The sequence below is a fragment of the Mangifera indica genome, chromosome 2, assembly GCF_011075055.1.
Source record: "Mangifera indica cultivar Alphonso chromosome 2, CATAS_Mindica_2.1, whole genome shotgun sequence".
Taxonomy (NCBI): domain Eukaryota; kingdom Viridiplantae; phylum Streptophyta; class Magnoliopsida; order Sapindales; family Anacardiaceae; genus Mangifera; species Mangifera indica.
This window is the reverse complement of record NC_058138.1, coordinates 2,308,208-2,334,744: the sequence shown is the minus strand read 5'-3', so window position 1 is coordinate 2,334,744 and position 26,537 is coordinate 2,308,208. Positions and strand designations below refer to the sequence as shown.

Sequence of the window (26,537 nt, the reverse complement as noted above, 5' to 3'; positions counted from 1 at the left end):
TATATTATGAATTATCAAAATACCCCCATGTTTTTCTTAATATTTCATTTAACTCCTTATAATTACTAACCTTTCATTTAACACCATTTTATGTTCTCTTGTATCAAAAAACATCTATCTATTCTTAACCTATTATTTAAATCCTTCATGTATTATGTAATTTCAAAATACCCCTATATTTTTTTAATATTTTTTTACCCCCTTTACATGACATATAAACTAAATTTAAGAAATAAAATTAAGTTTAGGGCATTTTTGTTATGAATAGGAAAATTGGGTATTTTTTCTTAATGGATGGGTAATTTGGCCAAAATTAATAATTTCCCTCATTCTTATCACAGCTTGACAAATTAGGAAATTATGAACTGTAAATTAATTGAATATTTTGTTCTATAGAAAATAAATATTGTAAATTCATTTGAAATCAATACAAATTATTAATTTTCCTGATATAAGTTATTACTTAATTATTAATTTTCCTTATATAGCGATTCATATAAATTTAAAGGAAAAAAAATTAATTTTCCTAATATAAGTTATCAATTAATTTTTTAATTTTCCTAATGTAAATAGGTTATCACTTGCTTGTAATACAAGTAAGACTCATATATAAATGAACTCATACACTATGAATACATAACAAACAACAAAAATTATTTCACTCATGATGGAGTTGGGTTTGAGTAGAAGCATGTGCTCAATTCTCTTTGTATTTCTGTTTGTGGGTTTATCTTCTTCTGCTTTCATTGCAGGTGGGATTCCTCGTTACCAAAAAATAAAATAAAGGCTTATCAATTTGAGTTAGCATTGTTTTGTTTTTGGGTGATTAATTTTATGTGGCTGTGATTGAATGTGTTGCTGTTTTTGATAATTATACAGATGATGTGTTTGGATCTCATGGAGGCAGAAACCTTGGTCAAGCTAAGAAGGGTATGCTTAGTAGTTGAATGTGCATTGAGAAATAATATTATGTTGATGTTAAAAATGTTGCATAATTAATGTGTAGATTGCCCTGTGGACTTCAAGTCTCTGGATTTCACCATCCTTACAAGCCAATGCAAAGGACCGAAGTTCGCACCCGCTAGCTGTTGTAAGGCTTTTAAGGAATACGCTTGCCCTTATGCCGACGCAATCAACGACCCAACAACAGATTGCGCTGCAGTCTTGTTCAACTACATTTGGCGAGTAGGACATTACCCTCCTGGTGTTTTTCGAGCCCAGTGTCACAAAGGTGACCAAGTAATCTCATGCCCACCCTAGCCATTAGAAAACTCAAACGCCGGCACCAGCCATGTTTTGAAAAACAATATATCTATTTGCAAAATAATATTATTCTTCTGACATAATATAGATGATAATCTACCCCTTTTATATGGTATTACAGAAATCTGACTGTTATTATATTGTGCTTGTTCTTGCTTCAACTGACAAGATACACAGAAAATATGAAAAGCTAAGCCAAGAGGGATCGGGGGAGAATACAAACTACAACTGAAATAGATATAAGTCTTGAGTGTTTCAGCACTAATTGGTTATTATATAAGCAATTATTCTTATAATCATAATTCATAATTATAATTTTAAATGGGCATTAAATATATTTATATGTACATACAATTACTTATTTTCTTTAAAATGTTCTATATTAAAAGATTAATAAAAAGGTCAAATATAATTGCAATTTACTTGGTCATGAAATATATAGAATTGAATTGATGAGTTGTTATATTACTTATTTTCTCTGCATATACTTCTCCTTCTCCTTCAACCTAATCAGTGTCTCCTGTGATTCCCAAAAAAAAAAAAGAGAGACCAAAAAACAAAACTAGTGGTTTTAAGAAACAAAAACCAACAAGTGATAACCAATTCACTTCAAAATTTTAATTATGTTGCATAGTGGTTACCCAAATTTTGAAAAGGGCAATCGGAATTCAAGAAATACAGATTTTAAAAATGAATTTTGAAAGAGATTTGCAGTAGAAGCAAAGGGATTAGGCCGATAGCTCAAAAATAAGCGTTAACCATATATGGGGTGATTAATGGATAGATGTACACTGTAGTTAAAATTTATTTCTCACGGAATACGGAGCATGAGAGCTAATAGTTAAAGATTATTTCTTGAGGCATTCATTGTGTAACCAAAGAGAATTTGTATATGCAGGATAAGGAGAGAGGGAGGGCTATATCTACAAGTCATGAAAAAATTTTTAAAATTTATTTAGAAATATACTAACAAAATCCAATACTATAAAACAATTTCATTAATCCGTTAAGGGTTTACTCTTTTTCTTGCTGCTTTCGATTCCTCTGCACTGGTATGTTGTTCATCAGTACCATCACTCTGGTACATGGGGACATCTTTTACAGTAACATAACCACATTCTGATTTATATAATATCTATTCCATGATGTTACTGCATAAATAATATTAGAAAGAATCTCTAACATAGGTTAAAAGAAAAAGCAGCAGCAAAATTGTGCCTGTTTGATTATTTCAGATTATCACCAAACACATCCTTTTAACTTGAATCAAACTAAATCAAAAACTGTGTTCTTCAGATCTGTTCCCTGATAGCGTATCTCACAAAGTCATTGTCAGCTTCAGGTATTGCATCTGCTAAAACTGTGATGAAGGAAGACGTGCAGTTGAGGACAGTTACACATCCCCAGTTTTGAATGTTGGATTCAAGAATCAACTCCTTGTACTCCATGTCAGTCTCTTCAAGTGTTTTTATGTGTTCACCCACAAAGCTGCAATTGTATATACTACAATTATTCTCTGTAGATTGCCATTTTAGTGCTCATATCGACACACAAAATTGCTACTTTTGTAACTAGTCACGTACCTGACTGGAACTGTCAGAAGACACCTAACTCCTTTATGGCCAAGCTCGTCAAGAACTTCACCAGTGTAGGGTTTCAACCATTGTATCGGCCCTATTTGACTCTAACAAAACAAAAAAAGGGGAAAGAAATGAAAATTCCTAATAATTAACCACCCAAAGATTATAGTGCCCAATCTAATGATAAGAGTAAAAATTAGAGATCAAGAAAGTCGGTAGACAGCAGCTATGACAGTGCTCATAATTTAGGCTAAACAAGAAAGTAGGAAGGTAAAACTTACACAATTGGGTTTCTTTAAAAGTAAAATCTGGCATGCCAGAGTATGATCATTGCAACTCCTCGGCTTTTCAGGCTCTACATTGTTAGGTAGATGCATTCCTCTATCTGGTCTCTGAACAAATCACCAGCGTTCTCAACATAGTTGACTGGTACTCCATGGGAACTAAAGAATATCATTACCTGTTGTTTCATATATATAAGTCAGAAAAGTCGTACAGAGCTTATTACATCAAATGACCACAACCCCAGGGAAGTCAAATTTTAATACATATACTGATTTGGTCTGCAAAAGAACCATATAGAAAAAGAGTATCCATAAGTAAATGCACCTCTTCAGGCTTTGAGAATTTCCCCAACTCTTTCTGAATCAAGGCAGCCATAGACTTGATGTAACCTTCTTGTTGATCCCGGACCGTATGGTAGACACAGGCATCCTTGATAGCTATGCATCTTTCCTGGCATTTTATTCACACTCAGAAATGGTTTATGATATACAAACTGATTTACCACAGGGAAGAAATTGCAGAATATTCTAAAACAAAAGCAGCACCTAAATATTTTCTCAAGAACACGGATGCTTGACCCAGTCCTAGAGATAGAGAACTGTGGATAATGTGGCTGCACAATGAGCCTTGTAATCCTGTCTCTCTTAATCTGTCAAATGTAGCTAAATTTTTTAATTTCTGGACGCTGACAATTATAAGATAGAAAGCGATCATTCTGAACATAAATCATCTGTTAAAACATAATGTTCAGAAATAATGCAATGGAACGCTGGAAAGAAGCTTAAAAATTGAAAACAGTAACCCATTTCTTCCACGGTAATTCTTTCCTTTTTTTTTTAAATTATATTCAGGAGAGTTTAAAAACTTATCCATCAAATCACATTTAACAAAACAAAAGATTGAAAAGATTAAAACCTGCCTGCTGCGCTGCATCCTCTGCAAACAGGCACCAATACCTCATTCCAACATAGACATTGACAGGTAACTTCTTTGCTTCCAAAGCCATTTTAAGTGCATGTGCCTGCAACAAGTTTTTCAAATTACAAATAATGCAATAACGAGAAAACATTAATGGCAATTTGTTACATAGACATTGTTTCATTATGAGAAATTAAATAGACATTAGAGCTATATAAGCAACAGTGAGGGAATTCAGTACCTAAATTAAACAAGCGCATGACAAGTGTCTCCTCTGTTAAGTTTCAATCAGCATGCAACCTTTGCCACATTGAAATTGCCCACCTGTTTTTTATTTGATAATGCAGAATCATTAGTATTGCAGTAAGGATTTTAATTGTTGCCTTTTCTAGGAAAAATTTTAATGAATCAAAATTCAACAGAATATAAACTGCAAATGGTATCAAAAATCTCTTCAGCCTGCTACAAATCATTGCTCTGTCTTCCCCTGTATTTTCGATTACAATTTTCTGATATGAATCAAACCATTGAAGAGAGTAAAAAGTACTTTGCATCCAAATATTGTTCAAATAGTATAAATATTTACAATTGAATTGAATTCTTATATAAACATACCAAGATCTGGCTCTGCTAGGAAATGAACATCAAACACAATTCCCATTTTGCGCTTTCCCCATTATAATCTCTGGATGCCAGTCTTCTTCTACAAAGCACTATCAAACTTCAGTTGTCAATAATAATTATAACAAAACTATAACCAAATTTGATTTAGTAGATGGTAAATTTCCTCTTTGAAGTTCATTAATCAATATTAAATTAATGTTTAATTTCATTGTAATTATATAAACTTAATGAACATAATTCATACCAGTATGCATTGCAGAATCAAGTCTCAGTTGATGTATTTTCAGGTATTCCTTCTGCTTTTACTTTTCCTTTCTTCTTCTCTGGCTTCATCAGTGTCTTATGCTTTCAAATTTTTAACACATGTATGCCAGCCTAACCAGGACATATCTCAAGCCCTGCATAACAAGGATCTATGACAATGAAGCCACACAGATGCTGAACATATGGGCATATAATCTGAAAATTGAATTTTTCCATTTTTACATAATTATTCAAAGTTTATTTCTGATATAAAAGATCGTTCAACCAAACTAAACCCACCACATTGATAGAAAATGAGCAAACTAACAAAAAAGAGTAACTGAAGTTATGATAAAAGAGAAAAGTGCAGCACATACCCTTGCCATGAGCACACTTCTTTGTAGTAATAGTGCATGATCCAACATATATTTAAAGACCTAAAAAAATTATCAAGTGAATTTTGAAATTAAAAACGAAAATTCATATTAAATGAAATCAATTTTAAAAGGGAACCAACCTGAGCGGGATTCTCAGCAGAAGAGTAAGAAGTAAAAATGATATTATCCATGTTGACATACCTATCCTTTTGTGAATGATAGTTGGATTGTGGAGTTAAGATTACTCATCCATCGTCCTTCCTCATCATTGTAAGAGTGTAAACTAACTTTGCTGAGGTTTGGTGTCAACTGTTCTCCGCAATCAAAGAGCTTCATATTTGGACATTCGTATGAGCAAGAAACATATTCGTTTGTACTGATGATGATGCTTCCTCATTTGTGATCGTGGAGGCTGTAAAGGAGATCACAGATCATAGCACTGCTCTCCAAAAAATTATTGAGTTGTACAAAGCTAACATTATTGAGTAAAATAAATTAGTTGTCCTAATAATTTACATTCATCCAAAACAATTCAAAAGTTTCTTTCCCAATAGTTGTGTATTACTATCAATTCTCTCCAGAGCAGAAAGTTTAATTAATATTACTAAGAATAATGTATGTAACCTGGTGAGTCTCTGAGACAGTGTAAATGATATATACTAGAGTTTTATTTATTGCTTGTGTGGTGCAGTGGGAATTTCAGTACCAAAATTAAACGAGCGTGTAAAAGGGTCTCCCCTGCTAGCTATCCAACAACGTCTCCACTGTCTCGTTGGTGTTCAAACCTTTTCGCTTCTCTCTTGTTACTTCTTCTCCTGCAAAAGAGACAAAATACAAGTAGTGTTTTTAAGAATTCAAAAAATGAAGGTGAAATTACACATACAAGTTTGTTAATTGAGGTTGGATTTGCTCTAAGTCTGAAATAAATATATTTTGTGATAACAAGGCAGCCATTGGCATCTCATCCATTCCAGCATGATCCTACTAAGCACATTGAAGTGGATTGACATTTCATCAAGCAAAATATTGAAGCGAAAATAATTGGGTTTCCTTCTGCTAAATCTAAAGATTAACTAGTTGATGTACTTATAGAGGTTGTTTCTAGTAAGATCTTCCATAGCTCACTTGACAAGTTGAGAATTATGGGAATCTATGCACCAATTTGAGGGAAAGTGTTAACGTGAGCCATCCTCCGGATCATTTTGATTGATGGTAGGAATATTTGATTTGCTAATTTTTTGTATTCATATCCCTTGTTTTTGGGGTCAATCTCAAAGGCATTGATTTTAACAGAAGATCTTCCTTGCCTTTAATGAAAAGGAAAGATAATTGTGGGGGATTAATTCCCCTTGCAGAATTGTTTCCCTTCCCTTGTATCAGTAAGTAGGCCTTGGATGACGGAATCTCAGTACCTTGATTAAATGAGTGTATGACATGTATTTCCCCTGCTAGCTTTCCATCGACACCATCACCGTCTCAGTTGTTCTGTGATCCTTCTTGCTTCTCTGCTGTTACTTCTTCTGCAATTCAAACAACAGAAACAAAATACAAGTAGCATTTTTAAGAATTCAAATATTGAAGATGCAAATACAAATGTAAGATCTTTAAATTACTCAAACAAGAATAATAATTTGTTATTGAATTAGTGATAAATAATTCATACCATTTAGTTGTCCCCTTCTAATTTTCTCCTGCAAAACAAATCGCCTTTTTAGAGAATTTATATCTCTTAATAGATAAACATATTTTTAGAAGACAGTACCTCTAATCATGTCAAAATTGTTTTCAAACAAAATTTAATGAAAAAATATTTATAATTGTTTACTGTCAACAACTGATTAATTCACGTACCTATTCTTCCATGAACAATTGTTCTACTGTAGAGTTAAGATTGCCCATCCATCGTCCTTCCTCATCATCAGAGTGTAACCTAATTTTGTTGAGTTTTGGTGTCAGCAGTTCTCCATAACTAAAGATCTTCAATTTTGGACATCCATACATCTTAAGTGTCTCCAAAACTGGAAATTCAATAGAATGTGTGTCTGAGCTAAAACAACCAATGTTGTATAGATCTGTAAGTACCAAGTGGGACAAACTAGGAAACACAATCCTGTGAATTGATGATGATGCTTTCTCATTTGTGATTATTTCTTTCAATGTTGAGCAACCATGGATCTCAAGTCTTCTGAGCTTCACCAAGCTTTTGACTATGGATGGGGTGAAGAGCATTTTCAAACTAGAGCAAGAAGATATTAGTATAAAAGTCAAGTTTCTCAAACTTGGGGAGGTTGTGGTGAGATCTTTCCTTGGTGGAATTTTTTCCACTTCTTCTTTTGTAATGAAAATCTCCTCTAAATTGTAACAAGCATGTATACTCATCTCTTCCAAACAAATAAGACTCTGCAATAAAGCTTGTGAAAATAGCTTAATTAAGTTTGGGCAATTAAACAGCCATATTCTCTTCAAGTTGCAGAAGTTTAGGTATTGAATATCACCCTTCCATATATGCGTCATCTTTGGGAGAATGCTCAAATTTAGATCCTTTAATGATGAGAGAAACTTTGTTTCTCCATTTTCCAACTGAAGCTCTTCACAATCAAATATATATACCACTGATTTACAAAAACTTACTTTCAAATATTCTAGATTTTGAAACCTCTTTAACAAATGACTTGGTACAATGTTGGACAACCTATAGCACCTACCCACAGTTAAAGATTTGAGCTTATTGAAGGACTGAATTGAGAGTTCACCAAGACATATTTCAACCAAGTTGGGATGATTAATCACCTGTAGTTCCTCTAAGTTCTGGAATGTTAGGTTTGATGAACATTGCAATGTATTTACAAGATACGATACTTTCTGATCTTTCACTGTCATTCCTTTCAACTCATTCAGTCCTCCATTTACAAGATCATGAAAGAAGTTGTCCAAACCAACTAAGTATAGATAATCTGTTTTTTCACTTACCAAATTCCTCAACCAATCAACCAATCCTAAAATCATAACCTTATTATGCGAGATCATCAATTTTCTTGAATATATTCTTGAAAAACTCATAAAACGGTCTTTTTCATAAATTTCTGGAGCACCTATTATTATTGTAAAGCTTGCTAAATTTTTGAAGGGCACATCATTATCATTAATTAATAAATTCAAGTTTGGGAAATTAATTTGCAAGCTTGTTAGTCTATACAAGAATTGTAACTCAGTGAGCATCGCTTTGCTTCTCAAATCTCTCTCATCTCCTTCCAAATCCCAAAGCTTAAAACTTTCTAGAATATACAACTTCTCTAATTTAGAAAGAGAGGATATGACACCAAGCACTATTCGTGTCAACTCTTTACAATTATTCAAATCTAGTAGCCTTAGATGAGTTAATCGGCTAAAAGATATAGGGATTTCTCTATCATTAGAACCATAAAGGCTAAGAATTTCTAGTTTGCTTAGATCTCCAATTATAGATAAGTCACCCAATTTGCAACCATTAAGATACAAAGTTCTAAGGTTTACAAGAAAAGTAAATGACTCAGGCAATGGCGATAACTGAGTAAAACTCAAATCTAGAAGTCTAAGATGTTCCATGCCTTGAAAGAAATTATTAGGGACAACCAAATTAAAATTCATTTGCAGTAGTAAAGACTACAACTTTGGGCATTCTATCACATCTGATATCTCTTTAATATCATTTGACATCAATGAGATATAGGTGAGACCCTCAAATGCATCAATGTTTGGCCACACGTTTTGACCAATGCGAGCTTTGATCAAGAATATCTGGTTGTATTTAGGTGTTATTATATGTGCAACATCGCCTACAACATCATGCAATGTTACATACTCTTCCATAGTAAATGACCCATGTTTTTTATAAATCAAGAGAAAACAAGAGGTGAGGGTACTTACAATAGCATGCACTCTGTGCCTAGCATCCTCCATTATCTCAACATTTTTTAACCACCTCAAAGCCACTCCATATCTCACTAAAACTTCAACTGGGATTTCGAAATCTTCTAGAAACACTCTACAAAATAAGAACAATGAATTTGCATCCTCTCTTTCTAGATATTTGATACTTAACTCTAAAGATGAAATTACACTTCTCTGCATCCCTGGTATATCTATTGGAGCAGACATTCTGTAACATCCCTGGTCCAATAACCCGACCCACTGTTAAGATATTGTCCACTTTGGACACACAGTCCATCATGGGTTTACTTCTAGGCTTTGCAACCCAAAACGCGTCTTAATAGTTAAGGAGCTCACAAGTTATTTAACCAATCAAATTCTCCCACCACTAACCAATGTGAGATACATAGACAGACTTAACATCTCTCCCGTGTTTTGTCAATGTGGGATTCGCCTAAGAGTATAACCACATCGACAAAGCACGAGAGAGATGCTGGGTCTGTCTATGTGTGTCAGGAATTTGACAAAGTAATCTCATGCCCACCCTAGCCATCAAATCGCTTAAACGCAGGCACCAACAATGTTTTGGAAAACAATATATCTATTTGCAAACCAATATTATTCTTATGACATCATATGACAATGTACCCGCTTAATATAATATTACAGAAATCTAACTCCTATAATATATATATATATATATATATATATATATTGTGCTTTTACTTGCTTCAAATCACAAGATACATAGAAAATACGAAAAAGCTTAGCCACGAAAGAGAGGAGAATACAGAATACAACTAAACTAGATATAAATCTTGAGCGTTTCGACATTAATTGATTATCATATAATCAATAATATTTATAGTCATAATTCATAATTATAATTTTAAACAGACATTAAATATATTTATATATACATAGAATTACTTTCTTTCTTTAAAATGTTTTATTTTAAAAGATTGATAAAAGGGTAAATATAATTGCAATTTACTTGGTCATAAATTTTTTAATTGTCTTAGGTAAAAATGTGACGCTTTCGCCTGGTTTTTTCTTGTGTGCCCTAAAAATGTGGTGTGGGGCGGTTGTTGTGGGGGAAGTGGGGGAGGAGAAGAAATGAAAATTCCAAAGAATTATAATGGTAAGAGTAAAAATTAGAGATCTAAAAAGTGGGTAGACAACAGCTATGACAATGCTCATAATTTAGGGCACACAAGAAAGATGGAAGCTAAAACTTACACAATTGGGTTTCTTTCAAAGTAAAACCTAATATTCCTGAGTATGATCATTGCCAACTCCTTGGTTTTTCAGGTTCTGCATGGCTAGGTAGATTCGTTCATCCGTTCAGTCATGGTACGCATCACCAGCATTCTCAACATAATTGACTCGTACTCCATGGGCTCTAAAGAATACCATTACCTGTAGTTTCACATGAGAACTTAGAAAAGTCGTAGAGAGCTTATCCCATCGAATGACCACAACACAAGCAAGTCAAATTTTAATACATATACAGATTTTGTTCTGCAAAAGAACCGTATAGAAAAAGAGTATCCACTAAGTAAATGCACCGGCTCAAGCTTTAAGAATTTCCCCAACTCTGTCTGAATCAAGTCTGCCATAGACTTGATGTAACCTTATCGGTGATACCAGTACCATATAATAGGAGGAGGCATCCTTGATAGGTATGCATCTTCCCTGACATATTATTCTCAGTCAGAAATGGTATATGATATAGAAATTGATTTACCACAGGCAAGAAATTGGAGAATATTCTAAAATAGAATTAGCACCTAAATATTTTCTCAAAAACACGGATGCTTAACCCAGTTGTAGAGATAGAGAACCGTAGATAAACTGGCAGCACAACGAGCCTTGTAATTTTGTCTCTCTAAATCTGTCAAATGTAGCCAAATTTTGAACTATGAGGACACTGACCATTTAAAGATAGAAAGGGGCCATTGTTATCATAAAGCAGTAGTTAAAACATAATGTCCTGAAATAATGCTCATTCCAACATGCAACACTACCTCCTCTGTAAAAAACATGGTAGTTCATTGTGAGACAAAAAGGTGCGAAGACTAAAACCTACCCACTGCACTCCCTCCTCTGTAAACGGGTACCAATACCTCATTCCAACATAGACGTTGGCATGTAACTTATTTGCTTCCAGAGCAATTCTAAGTGCATGTGACTGCAACAAGTTTTTCAAATTACAATACACAATATAACAGACAAAATTGAAGGACAAGCACAGATTTTCTAAGAAAAAATTTAGAAAAAGAAGAAGAAAATAGATAAAATGCAATGAACAAACATGGTCCAAACATAAACAACGCTACAAATAGCAGGACATGTCAACCTGTAGAACAGAAATTAATTTTGCCCAGGGCCATTGAATAAACCGAAATAACCTGGGAAGGCGTATGATGTCCTTTATCAAAAGAAAAATTGGTGTAAAAGTAACATTTCAAAGGTACTAATATAAAAAGAGATAATAATTTTAAGAACAAAGAAAGGAGGGACAATCTAAATTACCTGATCTGCAAATAAATTATACAAAAATGTCTGAACATTGTGAACTGTCTGCTCTCCAAGATTCAGAAGTAACACTCCAACCTTATTTTCGGTGGCATGTGAATGGGATTGATATTCTGCATGCTCATCTCAAGCTACAATTCCATGCTCTGTTTTCCCCTGGATTTTCCATTACAATTTTCTGATATCAATCTAAATCAAGAATGTTGTGATTATGGTAAGGAGGAATCAAGCCACTGAAGAATGAAAAAGGTATTTTCACATCCAATTATTGATCAAATAGTTTAAATATTTAAAACACTCAAGGCCTTTGCTACACTAATCCTGGTTTGTGTGGATAGCTTGTTCACTTTTTGTATCATCCCCTGCTCAATATACTACTTTTGAATAAAGCCAAACTAATGCCATAGAAAGGAAAATTATCACACTATCCGAAGACAGTAGCACCATCATGAATTCTCAAACGAGATCTGACAAATTTATTGTCATCGTCTTCGGAGATGTTCCTTGAGGAAGACATAACGGTTCCTGAAGGTAAGGCTGCTAATATTGCATCTGCCCTCAGCTCAAACAAAGCATGTTTCAGCTCAGTTAAGTTAGGAACACCGTCTTCTCAGTTGATGCAAGCAGCAGCCTTTTCTCCTTTCTCATTCATGTTCATTTCTTCTAGATTCAAGCATTTAAGCCATTTGAGCTTACAATAATGTACTAATAAGAAAACATAAATGGCAATTTGTTACATACCTGTTCTAAAGTTTGTTTTTACCTCAATTTTCTATTACAAAAACAATAGAATTGTATCAGTATGACAAATTAAATATGCATTAGAGCTATATCAGCAAGAGTGAGGGAATTCAGTACCCAGAATAAACGAGCATATGAAATGTGCCTCCTCTGGTAAGTATGCATCGGCATGCCACCTTGCCACACTGAATTTGCCCACCACCTATTTGTGATATTGATAATGCATAATCATTAGTCCTGCAGTAAGGATTTTAATCGTTGCTATTCCCAGTAAAAATTTAATAAATCAAAATTCAACAGTCTATAAATTGCAAATGATATCAAAAACCTCTTCAGCTTGTCTGCTTCTCTTTTTCTGCTACAAATCCATGCTCTGTATTTCCCTGCATGTTCTGTTACAATTTTCTGATATGAATCTAAATAAACTATATTGTGATTATGGCAAGGGGGCATCAAGCCATTGATAAAAGAAAAAGGTATTTTACATCCTAATAATATTTTTTCAAATAGTATAAATAATTTCTATTGAACTGAATTCTTATATAAACATCCAAGGTTATTGCATTGCTAGGAAATGAACATTAAACAGAATTCCCATTTTGCGCTTTGCCAATTATAATCTCTGCTCCGGATGCCAGTCTTGTTCTACAAAGCATTAACAAACTTCAGTTGTCAATAATAATTATGACAAAACTATAACCCAGTTTGATTCAGTTGATAGTAAATTTCCTCTTCGAAGTTCTTTAATCAATATTAAATTTCCTCTTCGAAGTTCTTTGATTCAGTTGAAATTAATGTTTAATCAATATTAAATATTAATTTCATTTCAACCTTTAGAAATCGAATTTCAGTTCCGTTTTTTTGAATTTCACCGTTTTACGATATATCGATTCGTATTTTTCAGATTTCCGAAGAATTTCTCGATTGTTGCCATTTTAGGGTTTTTCAACATTTAGAATTCGAATTTCAGTTCCGTTTTTTCGAATTTTACCGTTTTACGATATATCGACTCGTATTTTTCAGATTTCCGAAGAATTTCTCAATTGTTGTCATTCTAGGGTTTTTCAACCTTTTGAATTCGAATTTCAGTTCCGTTTTTTTAAAATTTTACCGTTTTACGATATATCGACTCGTATTTTTCAGATTTCTGAAGAATTTCCCGATTGTTGCCATTATAGGGTTTTTCAACCTTTAGAATTCGAATTTTAATTCCGTTTTTTCGAATTTCACCGTTTTAAGATATATCGATTCGTATTTTTCAGATTTCCAAAGAATTTCTCGATTGTTGCCATTCTAGGGTTTTTCAACCTTTAGAATTCGAATTTTAGTTCTGTTTTTTCGAAATTTCACCGTTTTACGATATATCGACTCGTATTTTTCAGATTTCCAAAGAATTTCTTGATTATTGTCATTCTAGGGTATTTCAACCTTTAGAATTCGAATTTCAGTTCCATTTTTTTTAAATTTTACCGTTTTACGATATATTGACTTGTATTTTTCAGATTTCCGAAGAATTTCTCGATTGTTGCCATTCTAGGGTTTTTCAACCTTTAGAATTCAAATTTCAGTTCCGTTTTTTTGAATTTTACCGTTTTACGATATATTGACTCGTATTTTTCAGATTTCCAAAGAATTTCTTGATTGTTGTCATTCTAGGGTTTTTCAACCTTTAGAATTCGAATTTCAGTTCCATTTTTTTAAAATTTTACCGTTTTACGATATATCAACTCGTATTTTTCATATTTTCGAAGAATTTCTCGATTGTTGCCATTCTAAGGTTTTTCAACCTTTAGAATTCGAATTTCAGTTCCGTTTTTTCGAATTTTACCGTTTTACAATATATCGACTCGTATTTTTTATATTTTCGAAGAATTTCCCGATTGTTACCATTCTAGGGTTTTTCAATCTTCAGAATTTGAATTTCAGTTCTGTTTTTTTGAATTTTATCGTTTTACGATATATCGACTCATATTTTTTAGATTTTCAAAGAATTTCTCGATTGTTGCCATTCTAGGGTTTTTCAACCTTTAGAATTCAAATTTCAGTTTCGTTTTTTTGAATTTCACCGTTTTACGATATATCGACTCGTACTTTTCAGATTTTCGAAGAATTTCTCGATTGTTGCCATTCTAGGGTTTTTCAACTTTTAGATTTCGAATTTCAGTTTCTTTTTTTTGAATTTCACCGTTTTACAATCTTGAAATCTTATTTTTAAAATTTTTCAATCACCTCTTTTATTGTTTTGTATTTTTTTTCTTTTTATGATTTTCCCATGAAGACATTTGTTTATATATTTGCTATTTGTGAATTGCTAACGAATTTTGTAAATTTTCGCAGGATATTTCTCGCAAAATAAGACGTGTTGAAAGCGAGCTGTGAATCCCCGATGAGTCCAAACACTTTCGGACAGATTTGATATGTCGTGCACAGCGTACAACATTATCTAAGATTATGTCTACACTGACCCCAGAGTAGCTATGACTATTTGAGAGGACATGTTTCGGGTATCTTCTTCGTTTACCCGAGACCAAATTCTCTGGTATATTAGTTCATTCATTTATATTACGATAGTTACATCGATTCTCTGCCAGAGATGAGTTTTGGTTTTGGATTAGCGGGGTTGATGTTCGTTTTAGCCCATTTGAGTTTGCTTTGGTGACAGGTCTTTCGTTTAGTCGACACATTGATATTTCTTCATATATTCATTGCTCCTCCAGTCATAGGATCAGAGATACGTACTTTCGAGGTTGTCCGAAGGTGCAGTATCATGATCTAGAGCGTGTTTTCTTGTCGAGGTCATGGGGGGATGACGATATTGATGCAGTCAAGATGACCTTATTGTATGTTCTTCACATGGTTTTGTTAGGGAATGATCGACGAAAGAAGGTGTCTTTAGAGTATCTATAGTTAGTCGATCATCTGGATGGGTTTAATTCTTATCCCTGGGGTGTTCCCATGTGGCAGATGACATACGAGTTTATGTCACAGGCGAGTGACAGAATATGCTCCAGACGGATGCCTGAGATGCGTAGATACGACCTCTATGGATTTCCTTTCGCCTTTCAGGTTAGTTTTAATTTATTGATTATATCTATTAATTTGAAAAAATGTCAAATGATTTATTTAAATCGTAAATGATTATATTGCAGTATTGGATATATGAGACTCTGGACATATTACACGATTGGATTGACCTCGTTGATCCCTATTCGTCCCCATGTATGTTTAGGTGGCGTACGCGAGACGTCCCTAGTTGGACTCATATAGTTCGTATTTTCACTGGTGATCCGGTATGTACAAGTTAATTAATAAGTTGATTAATTCATTATATGTTACAATTATTTTGACTTATATATCTTCATCATTAGGAGCATGTCACATTCCCTCTTCGTCCATCATCGATCGAGGAGGGTTTACCCTGGTACGGTGAGATTCGTGAGTACACCGATTTACCCAATGCTGATTCCTCCTCATCTTCTTCGATTCTGACCGCGACTAGAGACGGGGTGTCTCTAGCATCAGGACCTTCAGCTGTACCCGTCGAGTCTTCTGAGTCACATGAGGAGCCTATTCAGCCTCCTATTACGGAGCAGCCTATATGTTCCCCTGTAGTTCAGAGCCCATGAACGACAGACCATCCTAGAGTGGAGGACTATCCTAGAGTGGAGGACCATCTTGGAGTGGAGGACTGCACTACCCATCATGCCACCGAGCAGTGTCCCCCATTCGTAGCACCCAGTATTTCTACATTAGATGCTACATTAGCGCATTGGGGTGCTACGATTTTATGTGAGATATCGAGTTTTCGTGACGATATCTCTTCCTAGATGTCTCGATTACGTGACAATATCTCTTTCCAAATGACTTGATTAGAGGATCGTATGACCCGTTTGGAGGACATCGTCACGCGTACATATCCAGCCCCCGTCGCTCAGGTTGTAAAACCACTTCTAATGTATTACTTATAAAAAATGTCTATAGTGTTATTATTCTGACAACTATTATTACATTCAAATTCTAAAAGTTGAAAAACCCTATAATGGTAACAATCGAAAAATTCTTCAAAAATCTGAAAAATACGAGTTGATATATTGTAAAACGGTAAAATTCGAAAAAACAGAATTGAAATTCGAATTCTAAAAGTTGAAAAACCCTAGAATGGCAACAATCGAAAAATTCTTCGAAAATCTGAAAAATACGAGTTGATATATTGTAAAACGGTAAAATTTGAAAAAACAGAATTGAAATTCGAATTCTAAAAGTTGAAAAACCCTAGAATGGCAACAATCAAAAAATTCTTCGGAAATCTGAAAAAAACGAGTCGATATATCGTAAAATGGTAAAATTATATATATATATATATATATATATATATATATATATATATGTATGTATGTATGTATTTATATTGTGCTTTTACTTGCTTCAACTCACAAGATACATAGAAAATACGAAAAAGCTTAGACACGAAAGAGAGAGGAGAATACAGAATACAACTGAACTAGATATAAATCTTGAGTGTTTCGACATTAATTGATTATCATAGAATCAATAACTTTTATAGTCATAATTCATAATTATAATTTTAAACAGACATTAAATATATTTATATATGCATAGAATTACTTTCTTTCTTTAAAATGTTTTATTTTAAAAGATTGATAAAAAGGTAAATATAATTGCAATTTACTTGGTCATAAATTTTTTAATCGTCTTAGGTAAAAATGTGACGCTTTCGCCTGGTTTTTTCACCTACGCAAAAGGACTCATGGCCTTTGGGCACTTTTCGCCTCTGACAATGATGATTAATGGATAGATGTACTACTGCAGTTGAAATTTTTCTCTTGGGATATAGAGCATGAGAGCTAACAGTAGAAGATTTTTTCTTGAGGCATTCATTGTGTAACCCAGTTTGGCGACAGAAGCAAAACGTATGCTAAGATAGAACTGAAGAACATTTTGATAGCATATCTCACAAAGTCATGGTCATCTTTATTGGAGATGTTCCTTAAGAAAGATATAGCAGTTGCTGAAGGTAAAGCTTCAAGTGCAGCATCTGCCAGATCCATGATGAAGGAAGATGTGCAATTGAGGGCGGGCACACGTCCCCAGTTTTGAACGCCAGATTCAAGAGCCAACTCTCAAGCACTCCATGTCAATCTCTTCAAATGTTTATACGTGCTCACTCACAAAGCTGCAATTGTAAATACAACAATCAATTTAATTCTGTAGATAGCCATTTTAGTGCTGATTTCTACACACAATATTGCTACTTTTATAACTCCTTTATGGCCGAGCTCATCAAGAGCTTCATCAATGTAGGGCCTCAACCTTTGTACCGGCCTTACTCGACTCTAAAGAAAGGGGAAAGAAATGAAAATTCCAAAGAATTATAATGATAAGAGTAAAAATTAGAGATCAAGAAAGTCGTTAGACAACAGCTATGACAACGCTCATAATTTAGGGCAGACCAGAAAGATAGAAACTAAAACTTACGCAATTGGGTTTCTTTTAGAGTAAAGCCTAGTATGCCAGAGTATGACCATTGCCAACTCGGTTTTTCAGGTTCTGCATGGCTGGATAGATTCACTCGTCTGTTTAGTCTTGGAACACATCACCAGCATTCTCAACATAATTGACTGGTACTCCATGGGCTCTAAAGAATACCATTACCTGTAGTTCCACATAAGAACTTAGAAAAGTCATAGAGAGCTTATCCCATCAAATGAGCGCAACCCAAACAAGTATAATTTTAATACATATACAGATTTTGTTATGCAAAAGAACCATATAGAAAAAGAGAATCTACTAAGTGAATGCACCTCCTGAGGCTTTAAGAATTTCCCCAACTCTTTTTGAATCAAGTCAGCCATAGACTTGATGTAACCTTTTCGGTGATACCAGGACCATATGATAGAAACAGGCATCCATGATAGGTATGCAGCTTCCCTGACATATTATTCTCACTCAGAAATGGTATATGATATACAAATTGATTTACCCCAGGCAAGAAATCGGAGAATATTCTAAAACATAAGCAGCAACTAAATATTTTCTCAAAAACACGGATGCTTAAGCCAGTTGTAGAGACAGAGAACTGCAGATAAAGTGGCAGCACAACGAGCCTTGTAATTTTGTCTCTCTTAATATGTCAATGTTGAACTATGAGGACACTAGCAATTTTAAGATAGAAAGGGGGTCATTCTTAACATAAAGCAGTAGTAAAAACTTAATGTACTGAAATAATGCAATTGAACACTGGAAAGAAACTTAAAATATAAAAAAAGGGCAACCTATCTCATGCTTTGTCTTTCTTTATTCTATTTTTCAATTATTTTCGGAAGAGTTTAAAAACTGATCCATGAAATCACATTTAACAAAACAGAAGGATACACGTATCGACACACAAAATTGACATTTTTGTAACAAGTCATGTACCAGACAGAAAATGCCAGAAGACTCATGACACCACTTTGGCCTAGCCCAAGGAGAGCTTCATCAGTGCAGGAATTAAGCAACCAAACATTATAGTGCCCAACCTAATGAAGAGGAACAAAAAATATGAAATCAAGAAAGTTGGTAGAAAGCAGTTGCGATAGTACTCATAATTAAGGGCGGACAAGAAAGATGCAAGCTAAAACATATGAAATTTGGTTTCACAATCAAACCTGGTATGCCAGAGTATGATCGTTGCCAAATCATCAGCTTTCCAAATTCTGCATTCCATCAGGTCTTTGCATGGATCACCAGCATTCTCAACACAAATGTTTGGTCCAATTATCACACTATCTCAAGACAGTGGCATTGTCATGAATTCTCAAATGAGATCTCACAAAGCCATTGTTGTCTTCATTGGAGTTGTTCCTTGAGGAAGATATAGCAATTGCTGAAGGTAAGGCCTCTAGTGCAGCATCTGCTAGAACATGGTGAAGGAAGGTGTGCAGTTGAGGGCGGGTACATGCCCCCAGTTTTGAATGCCAGATTCAAGAGCCAACTCCCGTCACTCCATACCAATCTCTCCCAGTGTTTATACCTGCTGACTCACAAGGCTGCATTTGTAAATACAACAATTAATTTAACTCTGTAGATAGCCATTTTAGTGCTCATATCGACACACGAAAATGCTAAATTTGTAACTAGTCATGCACCTGACTGGAACTGCCAGAAGACTCATAACTCCTTTCTAACTGAGCTCATCAAGAACTTCATCAGTGTAGGGCTTCAGCTATTGTATCGGCCCTACTTGACTCTAACGAAACAAAAGAAGGGGAAAGGAATGAAAAACCAAAGAATAACCAACCAAACATTTTAGTACCCAACCTAATGATAAGAGTGCTCATAATCTAGGGAAGACAAGAAAGTAGGAAGCTAAAACTTACATAGTTGGGTTTCTTTTAAAGTAAAACCTGGTATACCAGAGTATGAACATTGCAAATCCTTGCCTTTTCAGGTTCTACACAGTTAGGTAGATACACTCCATCTGGTCTCTGTAAATATCACCAGCATTCTCGACAAAACTAACTGGTACTCCATGGCCACTAAAGAAGATCATTACCTGTAGTTTCACATACAGAAGTCAAAAAAGTTGTATAGGGCTTATTACATCAAATGACTCCAACCCAAGCAAGCCAAAGTTTATTACATACACTGGTTTTGTATTGTAAAAGATCCATACAGAAAAGGAGTATCTACTAAGTAAGTTCACCTCCTCAGGATTTAAGAATTTCCCCAACTCTTTCTGAATCAAGTCAGCCATAGACCTGATGTAACCTTCTCGGTGATACCAGGACCTTATGATAGAAACAGGCATCTTAGATAGGTATGCATCTTCCCTGACATATTATTCTTACTCAGAAATGGTTCATGATATATAAATCGATTTACCGCAGGCAAGAAATCGGAGAATATTCTAAAATGGAAGCAGCACCTAAATGTTTTTTCAAGAACAAGGATGCTTAACCCAATTGTAGAGATAGAGAACTGCAGATAAAGTGGCTGCACAACGAGCCTTGTAATTTTATCTCTCTTAATCTGCCAACTGTAGCGAACTTTTGAACTATTAGGACACTGACAATTTTAAGATAGAAAGGGGCCATTCTTAGCATGAAGCATTAGTTAAAACATGTTGTCCTAAAATAATGCAATTGAACACTGGAAAGAAGCTTACAAATAGAAAAAAGGGGCAACCTTTCTCTTGCTTTGTCTTTCTTTTTTCTATTTTTCAATTATTTTCAAAAGAGTTTAAAAACTGATCCATGAAATCACATTTAACAAAACAAAAGGATGCAAGCTCATAAACCACATGGCAGTTCAATGTGAGGCAAAAAGGTGAGAAGACTAAAACCTACCGGCTGCTCTCCCTCCTCTGTAAATGGGTACCAATACCTCATTCCAACATAGACGTTAACAGGTAAGTTCTATGCTTCCAGAGAAATTCTAAGAGCATGTGCCTGCAACAAGTTTTTCAAATTACAATGCACAATATTACAGACAAAAATGAAAGAAAAAATAGAGCACAGATTCCCTAAGCAAAAATTTAGAAAAAAAAGAAGAAAATAGATAAAATGCAATGAACAAACATGGCCCAAACATAAACAGTGCTACAAATAGCAGGACATGTCAACCTGTAGAACAGAAATTAATTTTGCCAAGGGCCATTGAATAAACTGAAATAACCTGGGAAGGCGTATGATGTCCTTTATCAAAAACAAAATTGGTGCAAAAGTGACATTTTAAAGATGCAAATATGAGAATAATTTTAAGACCAAAGAAAGGAGGGACAATCCGAATTACCGGATCTGCAAATAAATTAAACGAAAATGGCTGAACATCGTGAACTGTCTCTGGTCCCCCAGGATTCAGAAGTAACACTCCAACCTTATATTCGGTGGCATGTGAATGGGATTGATATTCTGCAATTCCATGTTCATCTCAAGCTTATAAATAATGTATTAATGAGAAAACATAAATGGCAATTTGTTACGTACCTGTTTTCAAGTTTGTTTTTACCTCAAATTTCTATCACAAAAACAATAGAATTGCATCAGTATGAAAAATTAAATGCACATTAGAGCTATATCAGCCAGAGTGAGGGAATAAACGAGCATATGACATGTGTCTCCTCTGGTAAGTGTTCATTGGCATGCCACCTTGCCCACCTATTTGTGATTTTGATAATGCATATTCATTACTTGCTATTTCCAGGAAAAATTAATGAATCAAAATTCAATGGTCTATAAATTGCAAATGATATCAAAAACCTCCTCAGCTTGTCTGCTTTTCTTTTTCTGCCACAAATCCACGCTCTGCATTCCCCTGCATTTTCTGTTACAATTTTCTATTATGAGTCTAAACAAACTATATTGTGATTATGGCAAGGGGGCATCAAGCCACTGAAGAAAGAAAAAGGCATTTTACATCCTGTTCAAATATTATAAATATTTACAATTGAATTGAATTCTTATGTAAACATCCAAGGCTATTGCATTGCTACGAAATGAAGGTTAAACACAATTCCCATTTTGCGTTTTGCCAGTTATAATCTCTGCTCTGGATGCCAGTCTTCTTCTGCAAAGCATTAACCAACTTCAGTTGTCAATAATAATTATGACAAAACTATAACCAAGTTTGATTTAGTAGAGAGTAAATTTCCTCTTTGAAGTTCATTAATCAATATTAAATTAATGTTTAATTTCATTGTAATTATTATAAAAATTTGATGAACATGGTTCGCACCAGTATGCATTGCAGAATCAAGTCTGAGTTGATGCATTTTCATCCTTCTTCTTCTTCATCTTCTTCTCCTTCTTCTTCTTCTTCTTCTTCGTACCCGGCTTCAGCACTGTCTTCTGTGATTCAAATAAAAAGAAACATCTAATGAGAGCTTTTTCAAATATTGAACACACGTATGCCAGTATAATAAGGACACGTGTCTCCTCACTGAAATTACCCGCCTGTGTTTAGTATTGATAATTCATAAAAATATGATATGACTAGAGACTACCCAAACAAGAATAATAATTTGTTAATTGATTTATTGAAACATAAATCATTCATACCATTGACTGGTTGTCTCATAATTTCCTCCTGCAAAACAATTCACATTTTTCCATTATTTATTATTTCTCTAACAAAATAACCATATCTATCATCATGTCTAAATTATTAATTTTCCAATACAGTCTATTAAAAAAAATATTTACAATTGTTTACAATCAACAATTAATTACTTCACATACCTGTTGATCTTCAAACAATTGTTGGACTGTGGAGTTAAGGTTACCCATCCATTCGTTAGTAGGAATATATGTGTCAACTTTGTTAAGTTTTGGTGTTAGTTGTTCTCCATAACCAAAGATCTTCATACTTGGACATTCAATGATATGAAGTTTCTCCAAAACTGGGAATTCAATTGAATATGAACTTGAGCTAAAACATCCAAGGTTGTTTAGGTTTCTAAGGCCCAAGTAGAACAAACTAGGGAACACAATCTTCTCTATTGATGATGATGATGCTTCCTCATTTGTGATTATTTCTTCCAGTGTTGAGCATTCAGCTATTGTAAGGTCTCTAAGCTTTACCAAGCTTTTGACTATGGAGGGGGTGAATAGTTTTTTCAATTTAGAGCACTCATTTATATATATTGAACTTAAGTTTCCCAAACTTGATAAGGTTGTGGTGAGATCTTTCTTTGGTGGTATTAATTCCCCTTCTTCTTTCATCATGAAAATCTCCTCTAAACTGTCACAGTATTGTATAATCATATCTTCCAAACAAACAAGACTTTGCAATAAAGCTTGTGAAAACAACTTAATTAACTTTGGGCACACAAACACACTTAATATCTTCAAGTTGCATAGGTTTATGAATTGAGTGTCACCCATCCATATATGTGTCATATTTGCTAGATCACAAAATTCTAGAATCTTTAATGACGAGAGCATCTTTGTTTCTCCATCTACCACCTTAGCCTCTTTACAATCAAATATATATACCACTGAATTACACCGAGTTACCCTCAAAAATTCAAGACTTTGAAAGTTCCATAACAAATTACTTGGAACAATATTCAACAACCTATCGCACCAATTAACAATCAAATTTTTGAGCTTATTGAAGGACTGGATTGAGGGTTCACCATGACATATTTCAACCAAGTTGGGATTGCCAACAATTTGTAGAAACTCTAAGTTGTGGAAACTTAAATTTGATGAACATTCCAAAATATTTACAAGAAATGTTACCTTCTGATCAACCACTTCTAAACACTTCAGTTCATTCAGTCCTCTATTTACCAGATCATGAAAGATGTTGTCCAAACCTTTAATACGTAGATACTCTGTTCTTTCAATTACCAAATTCTTCAAACAATCAAGTAATGTTGAAATGATAATGTCATTATTATATGAGATCATCAAATTTCGTGAATACTCCCTTGAAATAAAATCACCAGCACCTATTATTATTGTAAAGCTTGATAGATTTTTGAATGGCACATCATTATCAATTAAGAAATTCAGGTTTGGGATAATAATTTCCAAACTAGTTATTCTAGACAAGAATTGTAACTCAGCAAGCTTCGCATTGCTTCTTGAATCTCCCCCATCTCCTTCTAAATCCCAAAGCCTAAAACTTTCCAAAACGTACAACTCCTCTAATTTACAAAGAGAGGATATGACACCAAGCGGTATTCGTGTCAACTCATTACAATAGTTCAAATCTAGTAATCTCAGATGAGTTAATCGGTTAAACGATATAGGGATCTCCCTAACTTTAGAACCACAAAGGCTAAGAATTTCTAGTTTGCTTAGATCTGCAATTATAGATAAGTCACCCAATTCGCAACCATTAAGATACAAAGTTCTAAGGTTTAAAAGAAAGGAAAGTGACTCAGGCAATGGCGATAATTGAGTTTCACTTAAATCTAAAACTCCAAGATGTTTCATGCCTTGAAAGAAATTGTTAGGGACAACCAATCTAGAATTTTGTTGCAGTAGCAACGATTGCAACTTTGGGCATTCTATCCCATCTGGTACCTCTTTAATATCATTTAACATCAATGAGATACACATGAGATCTTCAAATGTATTTGTTTCTGGCCACTCATTCAGACTAATACCAGCTTTCACTAAGAATGTATGGTTGTATTTGGGTGCTATGATATGTGCAACATCACGAACTACATCATGCATTTTGACAGATTTCTCACCATATTCTTCCCCAATCAATAAAAAAGAAGAGATAAGGTTACTTACAATAGCATGTGTTCTGACTCTAATATCTTCAATTGTCCCCAAGCCTTTGAACCATCTCAATCCTGTTCCATATCTCACTAAGACTTCGACAGGAATTACGAAATCTTCAGGAAATACAGAGCAAAAAAAGAAGACAGATTTTGCCGCACTTTCCAGAAAATTGTAACTCAACTCCAAGGATGAAATTACATTTTCATGCATTCCTTCAATATGTGTTGATGTTGAACTTTTAAGTTGTTGTAAGGCATCACGCCACTCATACATGTCCCTGTTCTTCAGTGCCCTGGCTACAGTCACGATTGCAATCGGCAGACCATCACATTCAGCGGTTATTTCTCTTGCGATTGAACTTATAATAGAATTTTCAACATCCATGCCAACAAGCTCCTTGAATAGCGCCCATGACTCCTGTTTTGTCAAAGTTCCAACAATAAATGTCTTGTCACAGCCCATTTGATCGCATACATTTTTCCTTCGAGAGGTAAGCACGATCTTACAACCTCCATGGTCCGTCCCAAAAGGAATGCCAATCTTCTCCAATTGAATTCTTCTCCAAATATCATCCAATATTATGAGGATTCGTTTCTCCTTCTTAATTCTCTGCCACAGGGAACTTGCTCGTGCTGATTCAGGACAATCCGATAATGATTTCAGGTCTAGCTTGTAAGCAATTGCTTTTTGAATTTCAATGATATTGGGGGTTTGAGACACAACCACAAAAACTACTGAATCATACAACTTCTCTTCCTCGGCTTGTTTGCCAACTTGTTGCACCAGTGTGGTCTTACCCACACCCCCCATCCCACATATTCCAATTATGCTGACCTTGTCATCTTTCAAGGCCTCCATAATTTCATTCTTGATTGATTCTCTGGATTTGAAAATTCCAGAAAATCCCACAGTTGGAGAGATAATGCCCGAAGGAGGAGGAGTAGGCTGAGATACAGTTTGGAATTTTCCATCTTCTTGGAGCTGAGTGATCTCTGCTATCTTCTGCTTTGCCACCTTGCTGAACCGGTAGCGCAATCTGAGATTGATGCACCACCCTCTGAAGCACATCTTGTTCGCATTGCTTTCATCTTCCAAAAACTTTATGGCTTCTGCAGAGACATTATCAACTTCTGATATCCAATTTTGGACGGCAAGTAAAATAATTTCGCTGTTTCTTTTAGCAGCATCAATCTTCACTTGTATGTCACCTCTGATAGCCTCGAGTCTCTGAACTTGCTTTCTAAATCCTTCGATGTTGTCATTGTAGTTAAGCAGGTAACCAGTATGATGGCCTGCTGCATCAAACAGGCGGTTGGAAATGTTGCCCGCAATTGAACCGACAGTTGAAACACAAATTTCCATGTTCTTAATTTTCTTTGTTTTTGATTGTTGAAAGATGATGAGAGAAAAATGATGGGTAGAATGTAGGAAAGAGAGGTGAATGGTCAGTAATTCACCTCTTATAAAGATATTCTTTTTCTCATAACAAAATTAAGAATCTGTTGTAACACCAAGGAAAAGAATTACAGCATCAAGCAATTGAAAGAGAAAAGAGAAAGGCATTAAAGTACAAAAGATTTCTTATAGAAGATGCCTTGGGACTCAAGGCTTCTTTGGTTCTATTATCATTGAAAAGATTATTCTTTCTTTCATTCTTTGCTCTAATTCCAAACAGCTTTGCCCTCAACTCAAGCTTAATATTCTTTTCTTCTAGATCTTATTTTTATTCTAAAAGCACTTGCATGATTTACTGATTTCACAGGCCTATGCATGAGATAAATTTGATCAATTAAGAGAAAAAACAATTTCCCTCA

General features: G+C 34.5%; 1 protein-coding gene and 3 pseudogenes across 1 annotated transcript; 1 reads left to right on the top strand and 3 right to left on the bottom strand.

Moving 5' to 3' along the window:
- LOC123201867 overlaps nucleotides 1–26,085 on the bottom strand; it is a 67,432-nt pseudogene extending 41,347 nt beyond the window's left edge.
- LOC123209520 (GPI-anchored protein LLG1-like) lies at nucleotides 656–1,357 on the top strand. The gene is made up of 3 exons (XM_044627601.1): nucleotides 656–752; nucleotides 880–930; nucleotides 1,007–1,357. The coding sequence occupies exons 1-3, from the start codon at nucleotides 665–667 to the stop codon at nucleotides 1,258–1,260; spliced, it is 393 nt and encodes a 130-aa protein (XP_044483536.1). The 5' UTR covers nucleotides 656–664; the 3' UTR covers nucleotides 1,261–1,357.
- On the bottom strand, nucleotides 2,556–12,649 carry LOC123201914 (annotated as a pseudogene).
- On the bottom strand, nucleotides 17,374–19,205 carry LOC123201885 (annotated as a pseudogene).
- Nucleotides 26,086–26,537: the final 452 nt, after the last annotated feature.